The following is a 20,749-nucleotide window of genomic DNA, read 5'->3' as shown; positions in this document are numbered from 1 at the left end:
GTGCAAGGTACCTTATCTGCTTGAATTTAATCTTGTGTAGATGAAGTGCTTATCTGCTTGAAATTAATCTTGTGTAGATGAAGTGTGATAGAGGAGTACCGCATCTCTTTGTGCTAGTGTAGTGATGAGTTTATCTGACGTCTATAGTTGGACCTTTGTGTGTGGTATCTTTTGGGAAGGAGCGATCGTTGAGCATTATGTATTGCGTGTTGCATATTTCACTTTGTGGTAGTTGAAATTCTTTGCAACCCTAGGTGTGCGCAATACCATGTGATGATTCATGCGTGAGTTGATTTAGGCTAAACCATATTCTAAATGTGTTTTGAGGTGGTAGGACACTATGTGTAACGATGCATGCACCATTACTATTATGGTAGAACTTGCTATGGAAGTTGGTTTTGTGAAATAAATTGTGTAATTACAAAATATTCATATAAAAATGGGTCATACTCAATTTTCTTATCAATTTAAGACTAAATTAGTAGTAGTAAGTATTAAAATAATAATAATAATAATAATAATAATAATCCCTGCTTTACTAGGCTAAAGGCCTTCCGCCGAAGAAAAAAAAAAACTGCCCTTATTAGAAATGGGTAAATGGGTTGTGGCTATGGGCTACCTGTTTAGAAATGGGTTTGGTAAATACCCATACCGGTGAACTATATTGTGGGTAAATACCCATACCGGTAATACCCAATGGCAAAAATGGTTGGGTGGGTATTACCCAGCGGGGTACAAATACCAACTCTAGGCTGGTGGTTGCTGACAAAAGGAGAGAAGAGAAAAAGTCAGATCGAATAAAAAGAAACAGAACCGAGTGGGAGGAAGAGACAAAAAAAAGAAGAGAGGGAGGAGGAGAAAAGCAAGGGAATCAGGGAGAAAGAAGAAGAAGAAGAAGAAGAGAAAAGAGAGAGCACGGGAAAGAGAAAGAAAATAGGTGAGGAGGAAGAATTAATTTAAGACGGTGAGTGACTGTGCTGATTACAATCTATCTTGAATTTCTGTTTCTCTATTGGTCTTGCTTGAATTTTAATCATGGTCCTGTGAAATGGTTTGTGTCGTAAATTAATTTGTGATATTTGAGTACATGAGCAGGATGTGGGTTTGGTGTGCTTGTGGTGGCCTAATTATTATTGGTTGTTTTGAGCTGGGTGACCTCTATACTTATTTGACCTCTATGCTTGTGTTGACGTTTTATGTTGCGCTTCTGCAATGCATAGTATGAACCATTCAGGAAATATAGTTTGTTTAAGTCTGGTTGTTGTCTATAACCCTCTGAGATGGAAAATAGAGGATATGATAAAGATTCCTGTGAGTTATTATTTTCTGTTACATATTCTCATCCTTACCGTACATGTTTTTAGATGGAATCGAAAGCGCTTATTCAATTATTTATTGTTTTCAATGCCTGGAGTATTATTGGTTTCCAGGTGTTTAGGGTTTTGCCTAATCTAGAAGCAGTAAATGTTCCTTGGGCCAGGAAGCATTCCTCACCCTTCATGCCCAGGAATTAGTCTGAAGGCATGAGATGGCTATAGAAAGAATATCATGTAACTGATATTATGCAGCTTTACACCCTAAACAAAAGTATGGTTCTAGATTGAGCATGTTCCTGCAACTTTTGTCGCAGTGATGTTGTATTAGTTTCTCTGATTCTCCACATTATGATTAAATATGATTTTATCATTTTAATATTGCGGATATATTATCAATATATTGATTTACTCAATCACTCATGCTCCAGATAAAGGCCCACCAACTCTGTTCCCTGGTTCTGTGGTAATTCAGAACGTAACATGTTTGCTTTAGCTCTGCCTTTTTCATCCCAGAAAAAAAAATAGAGACAGAGGATAAGAAAATGAATCTGAGTCATATGTACAAAAATGTGGTAGCATCTATGCAATGATCATCATCGGTGTGGAGGTTCCAACCTTATTAATTTCACTGCTTACATATCATAATCATTACATAGAAGGAGAACCATAACAGACTCAAATCAAGTTTTGATGGATCAAGTTTTATTGAGCAGTTGGCAGTTGCATGACCTTGATCTATTGTCAGCCCTTATACAAGTAGCTATCACTAAACAAACTTTGGTAAATTCATGACTTTAGAAACTTTTTCAGGGTCTTGAGAAAGCAGTGCTGCTCTTCATGAAGTTTTTCTTTTAACAGCTTGCAAAGGGATTTTTTATATGTTCTTGAATGCTGTTCAATAGCTCAAATATTTCAACACCCTGTTTGCTTATTAGATACTGATTCAATTGTTTAAGTCATTCATGTTACAAAATCAGATTCTTGGCTTGCAAACAATGATCTTCCTCTTGATATCCAGAGGTTGAGATGCCATGCCTTATATCTCCGTTTCTCTGTCCCAATTGAGTGCTTAGGAAAGTCTTAAAATTTGAATTGCAAAATTTGCCAATTTTTTTTTTCTTTTTATTTACCTTGGTCATTAAGCACTTCATTACACGAAGGTTCCATACTGAAGAAACTATAACTGCTAATAATGGTCTGGATGAGACCACAGACTTGGATACTAACTGAGAAAGAATCCTATCTCTAAGACCCTTCATCATTGCTGCAAATTATTCACAACCCACTATTAGACAGTCTCAAGAATCCTGTATCTATTCAATTGAGTATTAAAGAACAATCAGGAACAAGAAGAAAAAGAAAGAAACTCTCTTACTGCTTTGAAGAATTAAATTGCCATTTTAATCCCAATTTTAAGAATTTACGGATGAATTTGATAAAGACAAGGTTGAGGATTTCCTGGAATGAACAAAATTTGGTTGAATCTGCAGGCATTAGAATCTGAAATCCTAGAATAGGGACTTGAACCAGAAAAGTTTTTAAAGACTAGATAAAAGTTGATTGCCTTTTTTTCCTTTTTCTCATTGGTCTCTGGTGGCTAGAAATTTGATTTATGTAGTCCAAAATGTACTTAAGTTCCATTCTTTTCAATCATCAGCAAGACAGAATTAATGTGTATTACATTTGAGAAAGCTTAAGGAGGAGAGTTGTGAATTACATAAGCATTAATAACCTAAAGTATATTACATTTGGGTTTCAGATCATTGCTGTCGTGGCTCTAATTTGAGCTTCTGAGTTAAGCATGAATTTGCATTTTGTTACAGGAAGGTCACCGCGTGCGTGTCATCGAAAGAGACTTGAGTGAGCCAGACAGAATTGTTGGAGAGCTGTTGCAGCCTAGGGGTTATCTCAAATTGATTTAGTTGGATCTTGAGGGTAAATAATCACCTATTCTAGAATTGTGTACAATGAAAGTTGTTTGCTTTAATTTCAATAATTTTTCATTGTTTCTGCTAAAGTTGAATGATTAGTGCTAAATTAGCAGGCTATTGTTTTCTTATTATTGGCTTCTTTGTACATTCTTCTTATTCTATAATGAAACCCCTAGCCTGCAGTAGGAATATTTAGGCAAATGCCATGCATTGACTGAATTGACCGAAATTTAATTACAGTTAAGCAGTTGAATGAAACCCCTAGCCTCCATTAGGATTAGTTAGGCAAAAATAGACAAGCCTGGGAATAAGCATCTTGATTTTTTCAGGTTTCCATATACAATTTTAACAATCCATACAAAATATACAATCATTTTATTGAGTGAGTTGAGGTATTTAGGGAAAAGTTGAAAACTGATGATAGGACAGACTTTGCTATTTATTGATTCTAAAGAGCAGCTTGATCTTCTCTGGCTTTAGTTGGTACAAGCACGGGCGTCAATATGATATTTGCATTGGTTTTGAATGAGCCCGCATTCCAGGTTGAAATTCCTGACCCAAGCCTTAAAATTAACTGTTGCACGCTGTGAAACTCTAAAATTAACTTTTGCTAATTCCCATTTATGTTTTTTTGACTTCTTCCCCTTTCCCTCTTCAATTAGTTAAAAAAAAAAAAAAAAAAAAAAAAGCAAACCCTAATCTCAGTTAGACACAAACACGAACACACCTGTAGCTCCACTCCCATTATCTAAACCCAAACCCAAATTGATGGCTTCAATTCTCTAAACCCAAATCAATCCCAAATTTGAATTCTTTGCAACCTTCATCTCTGTCTACGCCATCTCCATCATCTCGAGCTCTGATTAGTCGAAATCTCCAGGTAAGCTAACAATTTTGAGTAATTGAAGTTGCTCAAATTAGCTAATGCCTTTCTTAGATTTAGGGTTTGACGACTTGGGTCCCTTAGTTTCAAGAGTTTTGATCATGGTTCTTTTAGTTTGGAAGTTGCATGGATTTTATTTAGTAAATTAGATGGTAGCAGATTTAGGGTGATGGTAGCAGATTCAATTGAAAAGTAAATTAGATGGGGGTTGGATAAGCTCGTGTTAAGTAAAGTAGCTGTCTGCATCTGTGTTATGTGCAGTTGGATGAAGATTTGTTTTGAAGCAACAATTGGAGTTGTATGTGGAGAGGGTTCAAGATCCTAATTCTGGGTTGCAGAGGGTTGCTCTTGAGTTTATGAGGTATATGCTATGGCCTCTCTTTTCCTGCTCATCCTACACGGCCTCTCTTTTCCTGCTCATCCTACACGTTGTAGCTAATTAGTCCTAGTATGCTGAAAATGGAACATACCAGTCTATATCACCCAAGAGATTTACTCAAATTTTTCTTTTTCAGCTTTTATGGCATGAACTATATACATATCATGATAGATTTGTGTTAGCATTTTGTGTAATGCATGATTATGCTTATTAAAGACGAGGAGGGAAGGAGGAAGGGAGATTTTGGAATTTTCAGATAATTGCTAAAGTTTAGTAATTTTCAGTCCACAAGTATTTATTGAAGTTTAACTCGTATTTTCTAGGTGTTAGCTTATAAGCTTCCCTGTCTGTCGTTGCAACTTTTGTGCTATATTTTCTCTTGGGTTGAAATTTACTTCCCTGTTTACTGGTATACCAATGTTTACTGGTATACCAATTTATTGGAGTAAAAGAAGAAAAATATACTTGATACACTTGAAAAGCTTCAAGTCTTGGCCCTTCTTAGTTTTCACCCTTTACAGGTGCATCTGGATTGATTTGGTGTTTCGGACTACCTGGACTAAAATAAACTTGTCAGCACCAATCTTTGCTTATATGTATCAGACAACATCGTGTGGCTTGTCATGGCATCAAATTTCATCTTTTAGGCAGGAAATTTGCACCTCTACTAGTTCCATGTCCTCAGTTCCAAAGCCATTAATAACATCTTCTTTTTTTGGACGAAAAAGAATTTTATATGCAGTTTGGGAAGTTTACAATTTACAGTGTGGGTGAGTGTGTGTGTGTGTGTGTGATTATATCAAGTTGAGAAGTTCAGAGTCACTATTTGGGAATAAATTTCATATGCTTGAGAGAATGTGATGAATGTACCCGTTGGGCCTTGTTGTAATTTAATTCTGAATCAATTGCTAGGTGTGCATGAATTCTTCTACAAAAATGAAGAAACAGATTGCTCTAGGGTTTGAGGGTTCAGCAAACAAGATCGGTGTCGGCGTTGTGACCTTGGATGGCACAATTTTGTCAAACCCACGCCACACATACATTACCCCTCCTGGCCAAGGTTTCCTTCCCCGTGAAACTGCACAACACCATCTCCAATACATTCTGCCATTAATTAAATCTGCTTTGGAAACTGCAAAAGTAACCCCTCAAGAGATCGATTGCCTTTGTTACACCAAGGGTCCTGGAATGGGAGCACCACTTCAAGTTGCTGCCATTGTTGTTAGGGTTCTTTCACAGCTGTGGAAGAAGCCCATTGTTGCAGTCAATCATTGTGTTGCTCATATCGAGATGGGAAGGATTGTGACTGGTGCGGATGATCCTGTTGTGTTGTATGTAAGTGGTGGGAACACACAGGTAATTGCATATAGTGAAGGAAGGTATCGAATCTTTGGAGAGACCATTGATATTGCTGTTGGAAATTGCTTGGATCGGTTTGCTAGGGTATTAGAACTCTCCAATGATCCAGCCCCCGGATATAACATTGAGCAGGTATATCAATGTTGCATGTTTCATTTCATTGTATATTGAGGCTGAATATTGCCTTCTCTTTTTTTTTAATTTCTTATTCTGAGGAATCTTGTTAAATTGTATATAAAAAGAGTTTTCCATCTTGATTTGGGCTTGCCTTGTGAGATTTTTAGTTATACTTTCTGTACTTTGTCTAATTTCTAAAATCTAGGATCCTGCTTACATAATTTCTATGTAATACATTATGGTGGTTAACCTGCCTTTCGTATATGGTTTCATTTGGAATGTTAGAATCCATCATAGTTGAATAGCAGATTATATTTCTGACATGTATAATTCCAAATTCGTTATTGAAATTTTTCAGTTTTATCAATCTCTACTCTTAGTGGGTCTTAATTTTCAGTAAAACTTGATGCCTTCAACTTTCAGTGCCCTATCTGTCTTTATCATATTCGTTTAAGGTTTCTGAAGAAGTATATGTAACTGCTCATTCGAATCTGAGTGATTGAGTTGAATTTTTGTGGGAAGTGCTTCCATCATGATTTCTGTGATTCCCTTCCCCTCCCAGCTTGCAAAGAAAGGAGAACAGTTTATAGACCTTCCATATGCTGTCAAAGGGATGGATGTGTCTTTTAGTGGAATTCTGAGCTACATTGAAGCCACTGCTGTGGAGAAATTAAAAAATGACGAGTGCACCCCTGCAGACCTGTGCTACTCACTTCAGGTAATCAATGCTATTTTCATTGAGAACATACAATTTAGTTATACCAACTTAACGGAAAGAGACACAGAATTGTTTAAGAACTTCCAGTTTAGTTATACGACTTAGCAAAGCATTCAGAGCAAGAACACTAGCAATAATAATGGACTTTCTGCATTTTTTCTTTTTTTACGATGGCACAGGAAAATGTGTTCGCAATGCTTGTTGAGATAACAGAACGTGCAATGGCACATTGTGACAAGAGAGATGTACTTATTGTTGGTGGTGTGGGTTGCAATGAGCGCCTGCAAGAGATGATGAAAACCATGTGTGCTGAACGGGGTGGAAGATTGTTTGCAACTGATGATAGGTATTGTATTGATAATGGGGCAATGATTGCTTATACTGGTCTTCTTGCTTTTGCTCATGGAACATCAACCCCGTTGGAGGAATCGACTTTCACGCAACGGTTCCGGACTGATGAAGTGGAAGCAATCTGGAGAGTAAAAGAGGAGTCAGCAAAAGTTTCAGGGTATGGGAAGTAGCTAAATCTAGTTTTTATGCGAAAATCTAGTAGTTCTTGAGGTATGCAGCCTCTGATGTTAAAAACATCAATTTTAAATTAATTAGCTGAACTATGGCAACGGTATTATGATTTTTAAGAAAGGTGCTTGACTTTGTTACCGCAAGTACCTAACTCAAGTAAATTGGTATTCTAGTTAAATTTAAAAAGTTTGGGACTTTTTCATCGTTTTTGTAAGATATATTTTCTATTGAAAATGGATGCGTGGGTTACGCACTGCATATGTCGGTGGGGGATTTCAGGCTATATTACATGCAATCTAGTGGAAATGGTGGTACTTTGCAAGCTCTTAATACTCTTTCTCCAACTAACGTTAAATGCCAGGGTAAAACGAATTTAGTGAGTGCTCTTTTGGGTTGTTTCCTCGAGTTCTTGTCTTCTATCCTCTTGTGCCCTCAAATTTTGCATCCATCCCCTACTCACTCAGAAAAAGATCCATCCTGTCTGACATGAACACACACTATACCAAGTGACCAACCCTACATGTCAAGCAAGCAAACACCAGTAGGTGCAGACTTACCGTACAATATATTTTTGCTGCTCGTTGTTACTACCAGCTCCTCGGTTTCGTTATCATAGCAAATATATGGATGAGAGCACCAATACGGCGCTCCCAACCCCATGGATAGATTTCTCATACTTGTAATAAGTACCCCTAACTAGCCTACTGGTATAAGCGGCCTCCACCATTATATTAGGAGGTCACCCTTACCATAAAATGTTACCACTCGCAATATCTTTACCTCTGTAGTGATCGCTATACTGAAGCGGACGTAGTCCAGCTAGCTTAGCCTCACATTGAGCTAAGTGAACCACTATATATCGCGCCTCTATATTCTCTCTGCGTGTGTGATTGTGGTCCCTTCGATAAAATGTAGAAACACCACCATGAATTTGGCTTCCAAAGAATATCATGCTCAACCAGTTCTCTTCCTCTCCATTCAATCATCAATTGGCCAATGAATTCATGTTATTGTAGACGTAGACCAGTAGTGGTTGCACTTCTGCACAGTGAGGGAAATTTGATCGATCTTTGTCAAAGAGTAGTCAATCCCAAGTCAACCCGAGACCAAGTTACCCAAAACAGTGACTCGTGTTTCACACCACACAAGTTCTATTCTAATGTATCACTGACAAGATTGTTGACAGAAGTACTAGTTTGATGTTCTTCCGAGTCCAGGACCACTTCCGAGTGTTCTGTTGAGCTAAGGGACTAATCATGATAAAACTCTAAAAAGAATAATACCATCCATTCTGAACCATGCTCATAGTTTAGATTATAATCTTAAGATCAATAATCTGTCCAAGTATACATGCCAAAAGTTTCCTCTAGTTGCAGATAATTCTCTGCAGAAATCTCCATGACGTTCTGTTCCCATGGTATAATACAAACAGAGCGATTAATTCTCATAAAAGACCACTTCTAAACTTGCTTCAAGCTCTTGTTATTATTTGAATGCAGCTTCAACCACAAATTTTGAATCAATGATAAGATATTGTAATTTATACTAGGGACCAAACCATGTTTAGATTTCTGCATACTATCTATTAGCGATTGATAATCTGATAGTGTGGAGTCAGATAATGGCTCCAAAAACTCACACCTTGCCAAAATCTCAGGTGGCGGTACTCCCACAATGAGGTTTGTATCCAGTCTTGGCTTACCCTTGGTGAACTCTTCTAAATTTTCAGCCGGGGCACTATCAAGTGCAGAGGGGGAGGCGCCTGGGATTACCTCCTGCTTAAAAGGGAGTGCTCTAGCAGTTTGCAAGCAGAAGTCTATCCACTGATGGATGAGTGGAGATGGCCCTCTAACTCGCCCCCCAATTCGATTTGTTTCAAGTCGAGAGACAGCAGGGGTTGCCTAGGAAAAAAAGAAAAAGAAAAAGGAATATGTAACATGACATCTAGGAGAAGAAAGCATGAGGGAAAAAAGAAAAAGAAAAAGGCATATGTAACATGACATCTAGGAGAAGCAAGCATGAGGAAAAAAAGAACAAAAAAAAGGAATATGTAACATGACATCTAGGAGAAGAAAGCAAATGTCTCAGTAACACAACATGATGCAGAACGTACCCACATATCTGCCCATATACTAGTTCCAGATTTCGGAACAATTACTGCAACATCAGACATGCGTTTGGCAACAGGAAGAACATCACTGCTCCACCCGACAGCCACCCACACATCTCCAACTGCAAATGCTTTCAAATAGTGTACACTGTCAAATAGTCGGACCTACATAAAACCAACAAGCATTTTAATTAGGACATGATTCAACAGTAGGTAATTCATAATGTCCACCATCGAGACCATTCTGCAAGTATTCATTTTCTACTCACATGAATAATCAAAGTTTGCAAGCCACAATGATAATAATAATATACTCATGCCCCCCTCCCCCCCCCCCCCCCCCCCCCCAACATCTCCTAAATTATATTATAAGCTCTTCGATATTCACTCAAAACAGTCGGTTTATGATATATTTAATCTCTGAACTAACTATACATTTGGAATGTCCCACTCCATGAGTGTGCCATACACAAGAAACCAGAGGAGATACTCAGCGGGTGGTTTTTGGAGAACCAATTCCAATAGTCGATGTTTTGTGAAAAACACAACAAGACCTATAAAAAAAAACAAAAAAAAAACAATTATACCAAAGAGTCGGAAGGAGAGCTGTTCTCTAATTAGCGAGCTGTCACATACTTGGCTAGACTTGATGTGTTCATGGAATAATAGGATCACGGCATATTAGCAAATGCTTCACCCCTAAAGCTCTAAAGGTAGAACAAATCCAATGCTTTAGTTAGAAAGGTGAAGTCTGCAACTACAATAGGGTGAAATATAAGAAATAATTATCGAGTCATGGCAACACACCATATCAAGCTAGAAGTAAGGCCAGCCATGCCTAAAAGCAGCAAGCACGAATAATACGGCATTACTCTCTTGCCAGATATCTGACATGTTTTTGGGAGGTAATTTAGTACAGGTGATTCCCAAGTTTGCACATCTTTATGCTTTGAAAACGCAAGAGTCCATGACAAAATGAACAAATGGAAGGGATCTACTACTTATGGTTATATGAGTGTTTATCAACGCCTGTTCTAAATAGGACTCATGTGCCATTTTTTGCACATCTCCCCTTTCTGAGATGCAATCCAATGATTGGAACCATTCATTCTCTAGTTCCCTTAAAAGGATTATTCCTCAGCAAATCGGACACCATTTAGCCTTCCACTATCATCATTCTCATTCCAGTTTCATCTGACAGACTGCATTTGTTTGCACAGTTTGACCACACAATTATCGTTGGCTTATCTTTTATCAATTTGACCAAGGAAAGGATATATATTAGTCATAGAAATGATGGAAAGGACTTGTATTGTATGGTTCAACTGGAGGAGTCAAGATCATCATCTCTTTCTCAACCTTGAGATCACAAATATGAATGTATATGTTAGCCTGTGTGTTCTATTGAGGATCCTTTAGAAAGGGATACAAAATCAATACCTGTTTTCCAAGTAAAGCCAGATTTTGCCTTACAGCATCTTTCCCACCATCAACTTGCAAATGGATATCTTGTGTGTTGTAGGAGGTTCCCATATGCTTCAGAACTGCACCGATAACCTCTCTAGAAGAATCAACCATTGAAATCCTTCCTGCAAGTTCAGGTCGCCATAAATCTGCCCAGTCCTGTGGCAAAGAAGATAATTAAAAAATAAAAACAGAAAAATAGTGAACAAAATCATTTCATAAAAAGAAAAATATGCCTGGTACAAATAAAACCCAAGTATTCACATCTTAACTTAGGGTTTCAGCTAAATTAAGAAAAATTCAGAAGGTAATCTTGCAAGTCCCTATATTATCCGTTGAATTTGTGCTCCAACTTCTTTCATAATATTTGTCCAATCTCCTTAGTAAATTATTTGATCCAAATGAAGTTTTGAGTAAAGAGTAATGATAATCATACTAAAACTAGTCTTAATCAAATAAGTAACCTATCATAAAATGGCAGATTAGACAACTTACCGATATAGGAGCCAAGTTATGCTTTCTAAATTTAGTTTTTTTGTATGCTATCACCATGCAGCCCCACCGATATGGAGCAGCCCATATTTTACCATCAGGGTCAATTCTCCCCTCAGAGTTCCTGCGTAGATATACCTGAGACTTTTTTAGTAAAAGTAAAACACCACCAAAAAACCCTAGACAAACAAAAAAAGACATCAACATTTCAAAAAGTACAACAGATGCAAGCCAAAGCTTTAAACAGCTGAGTAAAAGTATGCATCCAAACTCAAACAGCTCACAGAGTTAATTGATCTTGAAAAAGATTGGATGCATACCACACTATTGACTCCCACTACAGAAATATGCTCAATAGTGAAACAACCACACCGCCTAACAACCATTGATTGCGATGTTTCACATGGCAATGTCTGGCATGCCATGTGAAACATTTAAGCAGGACTTTTCTCAATATTTATCTACATGCTTATGGTTCATTTCCTTAGTTTTCTGGTTACACAACATAATCTCAGGAACACCTTAAAACACATAATATAGGAAACATATACATCAGTGATAAAAATCAAAAGGTTACATACCCTCTCTTCATAAGCAGATGCAGCAACAAAAAAAAAAAATATATATATATATATATATATATATATATATATATATCGTTCATGTAGTTTTTAGGGCCTATAGTCTAGGAAACTCATACAGCAAAGCTAATCATATATTCCATTACGTTGATGCCACTAATATATTTATTCCTCCGACTTGTGAACACGAGAGCACTAGTGTTGCATGCCAAAGTGATCTATGACCCTTAATAATTTGGACATTTAGCATAATTTAAGCTTTCTGGGATGGGGAAGAAATATGTTATGGAAGAGCAGTTGTGTTCTTACTTTCCATCTGTCACTCAATCCTTTATACCAATCCTGGTCTTCTACCCCTTGAATTGGCTCAATTAGACCCTTGTTAATGGCATGACTGAGCCAAGAGTCCCCAATACTAACTACATCAGCAGCCGCAACAGAAGAAGGCCGAACATCGCCTTTGCTGAAGTCTCTTGAGAGATCCGAAAATACGCTCTCGAGACTTGCATGAGACTTGAGTTGAAGCTTTGATCTTTTTCCTTGAGACTGCATAAAATCCTACTCGTCCGGAAACAAAACACACAATGTGCTTAGTGAAGTAAAGAGATACACACCGAAAACCATCAGAAAACAAAATGTGGGGGCAGACCTTAATCCATGAAGGAGGTACAGAGCCGCGTAGAGCAGCAACTGTCAAGGGCACAGTCAAAGCGAATGTCTTGGACTTCCAAGTTCCAAACGCCGCTTCTAAATTGTCATCATCCGTAGCTGTGTTCATCGAAAATTCGAGATTACAGTTACGCCAATCGGAAATTATTGATAAAAAAAAGAAAATTCAATCAGCCGGAATCACCACCTTGATCCTGTAGCGCCGGCGGAGGCTGGGCTAGAGGAGAAGAGCGGGCGGAGGCGACGCAGCATCCGAGCCCAATCCCGAGAAGGAGGGCGGCGGAGGCGGCGAACCGAAGCAAGGTGTGAGGGACGGTGGTGGAAGTAGGCGGCGGCGGCTCCGGCGGAGTGAGAGTGTGGGCAGAAGAGACGAGTGTGAGAGTGAGGCTATGAGTATGATTAGAGCGACGGCGGAGAGGGAAGGAGGGATTAAGGTTTGGGCTTTGGAATTGGGAACATGAGGGATCCAAGTGGAACCAGATGCGTGACGGCAGCAATGGAGCAGTAGCCATAGTATCTATCTAGGCCAATAACTGCACAAACAGGTCTATATTGTCTTTCCAATGGATATTAAGCTATGGCTCTCCTTTTTCATTTTGGGAAAAAAACTCCTACATTTTCTTTTCCCTGAAAAACTTGTTATTTAGAACATGGAATAGGCTGCAATGAACCAAAGGGGCCCCACTTTCGTGGGCAGTTATCATCCACAGAAATTGGTTACTTTTTGTTGGCTGTTAATGGGACGTAAACTGTAATTCAAGTTCCGTCGTGATGAAAGCAGCAAGGGTTAATGGTGTTTTCGCAGTGAAAATATCTCCCCACCCACTGTCCTATGGAAGTCATTCACCTCATAAATATCTCTGCCTTTCGCGTTATCTCATCCCCTTAACAGCTCATTAAAAGCACAGAGAGAAACTGATCCCGATGATCCGCTGCATCAATCAGCCTAGTTAGCTCTGACTGCTCTCTCTCTCTCTCTCATTCTCATTATCCAAATTGATTTTGATTATTGTTATTCAGTTTGATTTTGGCCGGAAGAGAAGACAATTCTCATATATTCAATGGAGTACAAAAGAATACACATTTGTTCAGGTAAATTTTTAAACTTTTGTGTGCATGAAGAAAAACAAAGGGCCACTTTTTGTTGTTGTAGTTTTTGTGCATGTCAATGGAGTTAGAATTTGTTGTGGTGTTTTATGTTTGGTTTTGATATGTCTGTTGAGCATGTGTTTGATTGTGCGGTATTATTTGAAATGGAGTGAGTTAAGAAAATGATAGAAAAAATCATTTATTTTGATGAAGTTGGTTTTCAGCTTGAATTGGGTTTGTGGTGATTTCTGCAATTTGAACCCATTTGTTTACTTCATATGTTTTTTATTAGTAGTAACTACTTCTTGTATAATTTTTGAGATTATTTTATCAGGAAAGTTTAACCTCACATCATGAATTTGGTGGACTATTTTAAGGTTGAGTTGGCTGATGGCAATTTTCCAAAAATATCCTTCCCTTTTGGCATTCGATTACAAATCGAGATGATTCAGAATGATTGAAGTAATTTAATTATTGGGTTTTGCTCTGTAAAATGATTTATTTTACAAATATTATAACTTTTAGCATAGTGAGTGTAGGGTATGATTTGGTTTGAATTTTTTGACCCTCTTAATTTCATACCGGTAACATTTTTCCTACTAACTGGAGGATGAAACTATCCTCACCATCACAGAAAGAAAAGTGGATCAAACAATAACTCATGAAGAACTTCACCTATAATAAGATTCTCTCAAATATTCACCCTTCCTCCAGAATGACTATCATCCATATTCATCCTTCCTAGCCCAATATGTACACTTTAAGTTATCTATCTACTTATAAATAAAGATTGAAAGGAAACATATGTTTTGCTACTAACCTTATTTCATCTATTGTCAGCCACCACCCCCCCCAAAAAAAACACAAAGTCTATAATCCCAACAAATCTTGTAATTTCACTTTCAGTCAGTACGGATCGTCAATAAATCTTCCCATGTACCCAATAATTTCCTCTTCCATCCACTGATATCCCATTATGCACTTGATGTAGTTATATTTATCACTTCTGTAATCACCTAGAGCGCACGCATGAGATCGATTCACACATTTATCTGTGTTGCTGCCTTTTTTCCCTAAGATTTTCTATTTCTGACGTTGTATTCATGTTGGACTACTTGCAGAGTCGGATCCAACCACTTGTCCATGGCCATGAAGTGCTTCAAGCATCACTCTATGACCCTGCAAAGCCAAACTACACGTACTAATTCTTCTTTCACCTCCCATTCATGACGACTGTTTCACCAAACCAGTTGCTTTTATATACTTACACTCTATTGACACTATAGTCAACTAACCAACTTGCCAACCGTATTTGTAACAGCGAACTGTAGACATATATTGTGAGTTTCTTACTTTTATAAAATACACATGGCCTCCACAATCCCACTTATGAACCTAATTTTGTATCACCCATTTTCTTTGGCCAATTACTTAATAATTTTTTTTAATAGTTATTATTAATATGGACATTATTATTCATATTCTGTGTCAGCTTCATTTCATATCCACATCAAACTTCACACTATATATTACTTGTTTTCTTGCAATATGTGTTGATCCCATGCAACCTACGTTGATGTCGCATTCTCTTCCTTTCTCTACTACAAAACCCATTGCCCTATAAACTTTCTCCAGATTTTGCCATTTGTCCGTCTTCTGACTGTTGATCCACATTAATCTCTACTCTTTTCTCATCTCTGCAACACAGTCTTCCTTCACCTTCAAGAAGGATTTCGCCAGCAACCCACGCCATTTATTATGTCCGTGACTTTGTATGGTATTACGGTTATAATATCTAAACAACTGTCATATCATCTTTCAACCTTCCCATATCCACCATAACATCAAATAGGTCCTCGCGCAGTGACTTCCTTAGTGGAAATCTCATGAATTCTTCGTCATTCACCTCTTTATACACACTAGTGCGCTTGTTACAGTCCACCGTGTCACCTTGTATCTTATTTTTTGTGTCTTCCACTAACCTTCCCAGCAACATATTTATATTGGCGAGACTCCAATCCATAAAGAGTGCAACAAGTCTTTCCTTATGCGTTAACTTCTCACCAACTTTGTGTTTGCCTCAAAATCGTCTCCGCTGAACTGAGAGCTTAGGAATTTGTGGTCCAATTATCCTTCTTGATATTCGGGCGTGCCAACTCACGTCTTCTTTAAAAATCCTATATTTGCATATCTAAAGTTAGGCTAACTTGGTCTCTAAGATGTGGAATTTAAGCAGGATTCAACTTCTTTTTTGGATTAATTCTTCCATAAATGTTATGATTTGGCTGATATCCAAAATCTTCATAATTGAAATCCCTAATTGACTTGGACTCTTTCTTTGTGAGGATTTCTTCCTTGAACGGACTCATCGGCCGATATTTGTCAATTGGGCTTGGCTGAGCACATTTGAACTCCTTCTCGGCCCGTCTACGTAGTCACTCATTTGAACTTGGATTTCCCAACCATGTAAGTGTGTGATCCACTTTCATCATCTTTTGAGTCGTTCGACTCAAATTCTCAAACCTCGGCCCAGTGATTGAATGATGTATTTATCTCAGTTGTATGACTCATGTCGTAGGATTCAAAACTTTAATATATGTTGATGACTCAAAATTTTAATCTTGGTCGAGTGACTCTGATTTCGGTCAACACCTTCATTTCGGTCATACGAAATAAACTTTATATTCTCCGTCGACCTATGCTTATTTGGCTGATTTTCTAATCTAGGCAGGATGGCCAATTAATTTTATTCTCGGCCAAATGATCGAGTGACTTCATTCTTGGCCCTTACTTAATCTCAGCCAAAAATTTCTCTTATCCAACAGCGAGAGCTTAGTAGGTCAACGTGCAAAAAACAAGTGCAAACATAGCCCCCCTAGTCTCATGAGCATTGGCTTTGAAGCCAAGTGGTTATGAGACTTAAATAAAAATAGAATGCCTTAAGACAACTCAATTAAGACATGCAGAACTTGAAAATTCGATCGAGACATCCAAAACTTGAGAACTTGGCCAAGACATCTAAGATTTGAGAAATTTAGTCGGCCGGGTTGTCGAAGACTTAATAACTCAGTCAAGACATCCAATGTTTGAAAACTTGGCCGAGACAAGTAGAAAAGAATACTTCAATTCAGGGTTAAATTGATGATTCTATTCATCCCACAATGAGGGTATATATACAAGTACAAAGGAGTAGTCTAACTCTAATAGGAAAAAATCTTTCCATAATTACAGGATATCCTAATTAAATAAAATCCTAATTACATACAGATTTACAGCGATTCTACACTCCCCCTCATGTCCAACTTGTCAACTGAGCTGTCAAATACCTTCCTGGACACTCCTTTAGTAAGAACATCAGCTAATTGCTCCTCTGAGTTTACAAATGGAAAGCGAATAACCTTTCTGTCAAGATTTTCTTTAATAAAATGACGGTCAACCTCCACATGCTTTGTTCTATCATGTTGAACTGGATTATGTGCAATCTCAATGGCAGCTGTATTATCACAATGCAAATCCATAGGCTTTTTAAGCTTGTAACCCAGGTCTTTCAAGACATTACGAATCCACAACATTTCACAGACTCTGTGTGCCATACCTCGGAACTCAGCTTCTGCACTTGATCTGGCAACAACTTTCTGCTTTTTGCTATGCCAAGTGACAAGGTTCCCTCCAACAAAAGTGAAGTACCCAGATGTAGAACGTCTGTCAGTTTTATCACTAGCCCAATCTGCATCTATGTACCCAACAACTTCCAATTCATCTTTTTTCTGAAACAGTAACCCTTTACCTGGCGCCATCTTCAAGTACTTCAAAATACGAAAGACTGCATCCATATGCTCTTCACTAGGACAATGCATAAATTGACTAACAACACTCACAGCATAAGCAATATCAGGTCTAGTATGTGAAAGATAAATCAACCTTCCTACAAGACGTTGATACCTCCCTTTATCAGTTGGAACTTGATCATGATAAATAGCAAGTCTGTGATTCATCTCAATGGGTGTCTCCATTGGTCTACAGTCCAGCATCCCTGTTTCAGCAAGTAAATCAAGGACATACTTCCTTTGTGAAAGCAAAATCCCATTCTTAGACCTTGCAACTTCAATACCCAGAAAATACTTCAATTGTCCCAGATCCTTTATTTCAAACTCCTTTGACAGATACTTTTGCAATTCATTCATCTCTTTCGGATCATCCCCTGTAATAATCATGTCATCAACATACACATGGTAAGAGCTGTAATCTTACCATTCTTGCGTTTGATAAACAAGGTATAGTCAGAATTGCTCTGTCTGTACCCAAAGGCTTTCATGGACTTTGAAAATCTTCCAAACCAAGCTCTTGGAGACTGCTTCAGGCCATACAAAGACTTCTTCAACTTACACACCTTGCCAACGTCACTTGGGTAATTCTTAACACCTGGGGGCACATTCATGTACACTTCTTCCTCCAAATTCCCATTAAGAAACGCATTCTTCACATCAAACTGGTGCATGGACCAATCTTTGTTTGCTGCAAGTGAGATTAGAATCCGTACAGTATTAATCTTTGCCACAGGTGCAAAAGTCTCCTCATAACCAATCCCATAGCGTTGTGTATATCCTTTGGCACCAACCTCGCCTTGTATCTATTAATAGTTCCATCTGCATTAAGCTTTACAGTAAATACCCAACGACATCCTATAGTCTTCTTTCCAACCGGCATAGGTACTAGCTCCCATGTTGCATTCTTTTGAAGAGCTTCCAATTCTTCATTCATCGCTTTTGTCCATTTTGGATCCGTCAATGCTTCCTGCACGTTACTAGGAATAGATATAGTAGATAATTGATTAACAACAAGTGCATGTGACCCAGAAATCCTATGGTTAGACATAAAATTAGCTATAGGGTATTTAGCTTTGGCTTTGATAACTGGTTCATATTGTTTCTTAGGAATTCCCTTGGTAACCCTTTGTGATTTCCTAGGTTCGACACTTTCTAACCCAGAAGATTCATTAAAGTTTAGGGGTACCTAAGGAGGATCATTCTGACCGGGATCTTCAGTTGGTGATGCAGAAGGGGGAATATCTTGTGTGTGAGCTTCAGATACATCTTGATTTTGATTCAAGCTATCCAGAAAAGTCGTCTCTTCTATCTCGTAATTCACAACACTCTGTTCGGCAGTTACATTTTCTGTTTCGGAATTCACAACACTCTGTTCGGCAGTCGCATTTTTTGTTTTGGAATTCGCAACACTTCGTTCGGCAGTGGCATTTTCTATTTCAGAATTCACAACACTTCGTTCAGCAGTCACATTGTCTGTTTTGGAATTCACAATGCTCTGTTCGGCAACTGCATTTTCTGTTTCCGAATTTCTACCCTCAAATCTACCCTCCAAATTTTTCAAGTCTTCAAAGGCATCAAAATCAATAATAGAACTAGGATTCCCTTCACAACCTCTCTCCCCCTGAAGGGAAGACTGAGAAACTCCCCCTGAGTAATAAGGCTCGGATTCACAAAAAGCAACATCAAGAGAGACATGTATAGTGCCAGTAAGGGGATCATAACATCGATAACCTTTCTGGAAGTTAGCATAACCAACAAAGATACACTTACGGGCACGGGGATCAAGCTTGCTGCGTTGAGGCTTAGGAATATGAACATAGGCTGTGCACCCAAACACCCGGGGCTCCAAATTAGGCATAGAAGGGATGGTCAAAAGTGTATGAAGCTTCTGATGAGGATTCTAAAACTCAATCACCCGTGAAAGAGTACGGTTGATAAGATATGCTGCTGATTTTACTGCTTCTCCCCAATAGGACCTAGGTACATTCATGCCAAACAAGGAAGCACGAACAACTTCCATCAACTGCCTATTCTTCCATTCTGCTAAACCATTCTGTTGAGGAGTATAAGAATTGGAGGTTTGATGACGAATGCCATGTGACTGGTAAAACTCAATCATAGGGCCATTCACAAACTCTCCACCATTGTTAGACTGAAACACTCTGATGGATTGTTGATACTGAGTTGCCACCATTTTGTGAAATTCAATAAACATTCCAAATACATCGCTCTTATTCTTCAGTAATGACACCCATGTCATGCGAGTGCAATCATCAATAAACGTTTCGAAATACCGAGCTCTAGAAAGATAAGGAATTTTCGCAGAACCCCAGACATTGGAGTGAATCTTCATAAAAGGAACATGACTTTTATTAAGACTCGGTGAATATGAAATACGGTGACTCTTGGCCAGTTCACAGTTGTCACAGTGGAAATCCAAATCACTAACAACTGAAAACAATTGAGGTTGCAGCTTCTTAAGATAACGAAAGGATAGATGACCTAAACGGCGATGCCATAACCATACAGCTTCCTTCGCATTCTCTACCCTGTTGATCTGATTAGCCTGTCCCAAAAGATGCTTATGTTTCTTTCCAGTCTCTGTCAGATCCAGATAGTATAATTTCCCCCTTCTAACACCATAACCAATAATCCATCGAGTCAGAATGTCCTGAAACACACAGAAAAACAGATAGAAGGGTCACAATACATGCAAGAGCTAAAATAACTTGACCAACAGACAGGAGATTATAAGCTAGTGATGGAACAACTAAGACAGATTCAAGGGTTAAGGTATCAGATAGAGCAATAGAACCTTCTCCGGTGATCGGAGTTGGAGTACCATCAGCAGTAGAGACAACATCTTGAGGGGAACGTATAAGGTTTTTTACAAGACTTGGGTCATTGGTCATATGGTCAGATGCACCTGTATCAATTATCCATGTACTATTAAAAGTAACCTTACCATTCATACCTGACTGCGCTACATTAGCGAAGGCATTGTCTACATAAAGTTCCTCTGTAGTAGCAATGGCGACCTTGCCCAGATTCTTTCGCGGTTTCTTTATGAAGTCCCACCAATCAGGGTAACCAATCACTTCATAGCACTGCTCCTTGGTATGACCTAATTCCCCACACATAATGCACTTTCTATTTGCATATGGATTTGGTTTACCTAAAGGACGATGTGAGAAGCCTGGAGGAGGACCGAGTTTGCGTTGGACAGCCATAACAGAAGATTCGGTAGGTATCGAATGCCCCATAGCCTGTTTCTCTGATTGCACCTTGCGAA

At 38.4% G+C, this 20,749-nt stretch overlaps 2 protein-coding genes across 12 annotated transcripts; one reads left to right on the top strand and one right to left on the bottom strand.

Annotated features, from left to right (window-relative positions):
* Nucleotides 1-755: 755 nt before the first annotated feature.
* On the top strand, nucleotides 756-7,478 carry LOC112176273 (probable tRNA N6-adenosine threonylcarbamoyltransferase). 10 transcript variants are annotated; one of them, XM_040513345.1, is made up of 7 exons: nucleotides 756-964; nucleotides 3,140-3,251; nucleotides 4,392-4,491; nucleotides 5,031-5,279; nucleotides 5,422-6,000; nucleotides 6,548-6,703; nucleotides 6,883-7,478. In XM_040513345.1, exons 5-7 carry the CDS (start codon nucleotides 5,428-5,430, stop codon nucleotides 7,222-7,224), a joined length of 1,071 nt encoding a protein of 356 aa, XP_040369279.1. In that variant the 5' UTR covers nucleotides 756-964; nucleotides 3,140-3,251; nucleotides 4,392-4,491; nucleotides 5,031-5,279; nucleotides 5,422-5,427; the 3' UTR covers nucleotides 7,225-7,478. The 10 variants fall into 10 exon arrangements, with proteins under 10 accessions (XP_040369279.1, XP_040369290.1, XP_040369283.1 ...); XM_040513356.1 differs by lacking the exon at nucleotides 4,392-4,491 and having other exon boundaries at nucleotides 756-937; XM_040513349.1 differs by lacking the exon at nucleotides 4,392-4,491.
* Nucleotides 7,479-8,514: 1,036 nt separating this feature from the next.
* Nucleotides 8,515-13,147, bottom strand: LOC112182527. 2 transcript variants are annotated; one of them, XM_024321029.2, is made up of 7 exons: nucleotides 12,729-13,144; nucleotides 12,522-12,640; nucleotides 12,182-12,430; nucleotides 11,295-11,429; nucleotides 10,776-10,958; nucleotides 9,339-9,500; nucleotides 8,515-9,126 (listed from the first exon to the last, which is right to left on the bottom strand). In XM_024321029.2, exons 1-7 carry the CDS (start codon nucleotides 13,051-13,053, stop codon nucleotides 8,686-8,688), a joined length of 1,614 nt encoding a protein of 537 aa, XP_024176797.1. In that variant the 5' UTR covers nucleotides 13,054-13,144; the 3' UTR covers nucleotides 8,515-8,685. The 2 variants fall into 2 exon arrangements, with proteins under 2 accessions (XP_024176797.1, XP_040369274.1); XM_040513340.1 differs by having other exon boundaries at nucleotides 8,897-9,189; nucleotides 9,295-9,500; nucleotides 12,729-13,147.
* Nucleotides 13,148-20,749: the final 7,602 nt, after the last annotated feature.

This window comes from Rosa chinensis, chromosome 1 (assembly GCF_002994745.2).
Source record: "Rosa chinensis cultivar Old Blush chromosome 1, RchiOBHm-V2, whole genome shotgun sequence".
Classification (NCBI taxonomy): Eukaryota; Viridiplantae; Streptophyta; class Magnoliopsida; order Rosales; family Rosaceae; genus Rosa; species Rosa chinensis.
This window is presented reverse-complemented; position numbering and strand designations above follow the sequence as displayed.